Genomic DNA, 1,796 nt, shown 5'->3' with positions numbered 1-1,796 from the left:
GAGCGGAGTATTATTCAACCTCAAAATTTAATTGATAATGTAAAAATAATTCTAAATTATAAGAGTACGAAGTCGAATTTCAAATCCCACAATATCTACAGCTTAACAATATACGACGATCAACTGGCTTTAATTTATCTGATCATAATAAAAAGTCACGAAAACAAAATACTCCTACAAAGCAGAAAAAATAAAAAAAAGACGAATTCATGTAAAACTATATCCCACACAAACATTGTTATACGTAGAACACACAGACACCAAAAAAAAAACACCTTATCTCACACGACACATAAACAGACCAATTTTGAAAACAAAAAGATGGGGGTGGGGGTGGGGGTGGGGGTGGGGGTGAGGAATAGAACTATGAGTAATTTACAATCAACGGCCAAATTATTTTTCCCAGTGCAAACTCAGGCATGCATGGGCACGGGCTTGTCAATAACAGTACTACTAGACCCCTCATCTTTGTGGATAACAGGCTCATCATCATCATCATCATCATCGGCAGGCTCTTCAACTATGGGAATAACATCATTAGGCCCTTCCTCAATAGCTTGGACAACAGGCCCGATATTATCTTCTTCGTTATGTATATCAGGAGCAGACACCTTAAAGTTTTCAGTAAAAAAACTAATGTTGATATTAAACTCAGAAGGAGTAGCTTTCACTGATTTAGCACTAGTCGATTTCTTCGATCCACTTCCGAAAGCGAAATCAATAGGATTCAACACACGCTTTAATGCTTCGTCTTTGGCTTTAATCAGAGTCCCCGCTGCTCCCTTTGCAGCATCTGCTATATTTGTTACTCTATTCACCCAACTCGGCAGCTTAGGTACTCCCAGTCTCTCCAACAACTCGTTGCTGAAATGCTTCGAGTTTCTTGACACGATGTTGTACTTGTTCCCTGGCCATGAGTCACTAAGCTCCTTCAACATTTTATTGACTTTGGAAGGGGAACACTCTGTTCTACCTAGTATAATTTTCTCGCGAAGGGTGTAGCTGGGGTTTTTGCCAGCTGGGCAGTTGAAGACGCCGGTCCCCTTGCTGCGATAGCCGTAAGCCCATTCATCGTTGCCGTAGATTTGGACAGCAGTGTGGAAGATGCCCCCGAAATTGACACCGTCTTTGAGGAGCTTGTTCATTTGAACTATGCTGAAGTTGTGGGCGTCGTGGCCGTGGCCGCTTTTGGTCATGTCATAAACGTACAGTACTACTTCAGCCATATTGATCACTGTGTAGGAGTATGTTTTTCTCTTTGTGTTTGTGGTGAAGGTAAATAAATGAAGAGCCCTCTTGGTTATTAATAAGGACTGCTTTTCGCTTGCAAGATTTTTCTTGGTATGTTCGTTTGGGTTATGTGTGGCCAGGGCGAAAATTGTGAGAATTTAAACTTTTAGATGATATATCATGTCACGCTGTATTTGGTTCTTAAAGTCATGTATTGTTGAAAAAACTTTTTAAATAAGAAGGCTTGCGTAGAGGGTTCATGTTGAGAATAAATAAAATTTGATAATTTTAACATCTTAATCATTTAGACAAAATAGTCACATTATTTGTTTTTTCAAATTTTTTATATTAAAGCTTCATAGTGCAAATATCTGAAAAAATCTTGGAAAAAAATGTACTTCCTCCGTCTCAATTTATATAGCATAATTTAACCGAATACGACATTTAAAAAATAAAAGAAGACTTTATTATGTTTACTAATATACCCTTATTAAAGACACTTTATTGTTACATTTTGATTGACTTTTCCTATTAAATGAGACTCAACGAGGACAAAATGAAAATTG

General features: G+C 37.6%; 1 protein-coding gene across 1 annotated transcript; it reads right to left on the bottom strand.

Moving 5' to 3' along the window:
* Window positions 1–111: 111 nt before the first annotated feature.
* On the bottom strand, window positions 112–1,466 carry LOC107859725 (deubiquitinase DESI2-like). Its single transcript, XM_016704814.2, has one exon. The coding sequence runs from the start codon at window positions 1,224–1,226 to the stop codon at window positions 414–416; it is 813 nt and encodes a 270-aa protein (XP_016560300.1). The 5' UTR covers window positions 1,227–1,466; the 3' UTR covers window positions 112–413.
* Window positions 1,467–1,796: the final 330 nt, after the last annotated feature.

Source organism: Capsicum annuum, chromosome 2, assembly GCF_002878395.1.
Source record: "Capsicum annuum cultivar UCD-10X-F1 chromosome 2, UCD10Xv1.1, whole genome shotgun sequence".
NCBI classification, from domain to species: domain Eukaryota; kingdom Viridiplantae; phylum Streptophyta; class Magnoliopsida; order Solanales; family Solanaceae; genus Capsicum; species Capsicum annuum.
This window is presented reverse-complemented; position numbering and strand designations above follow the sequence as displayed.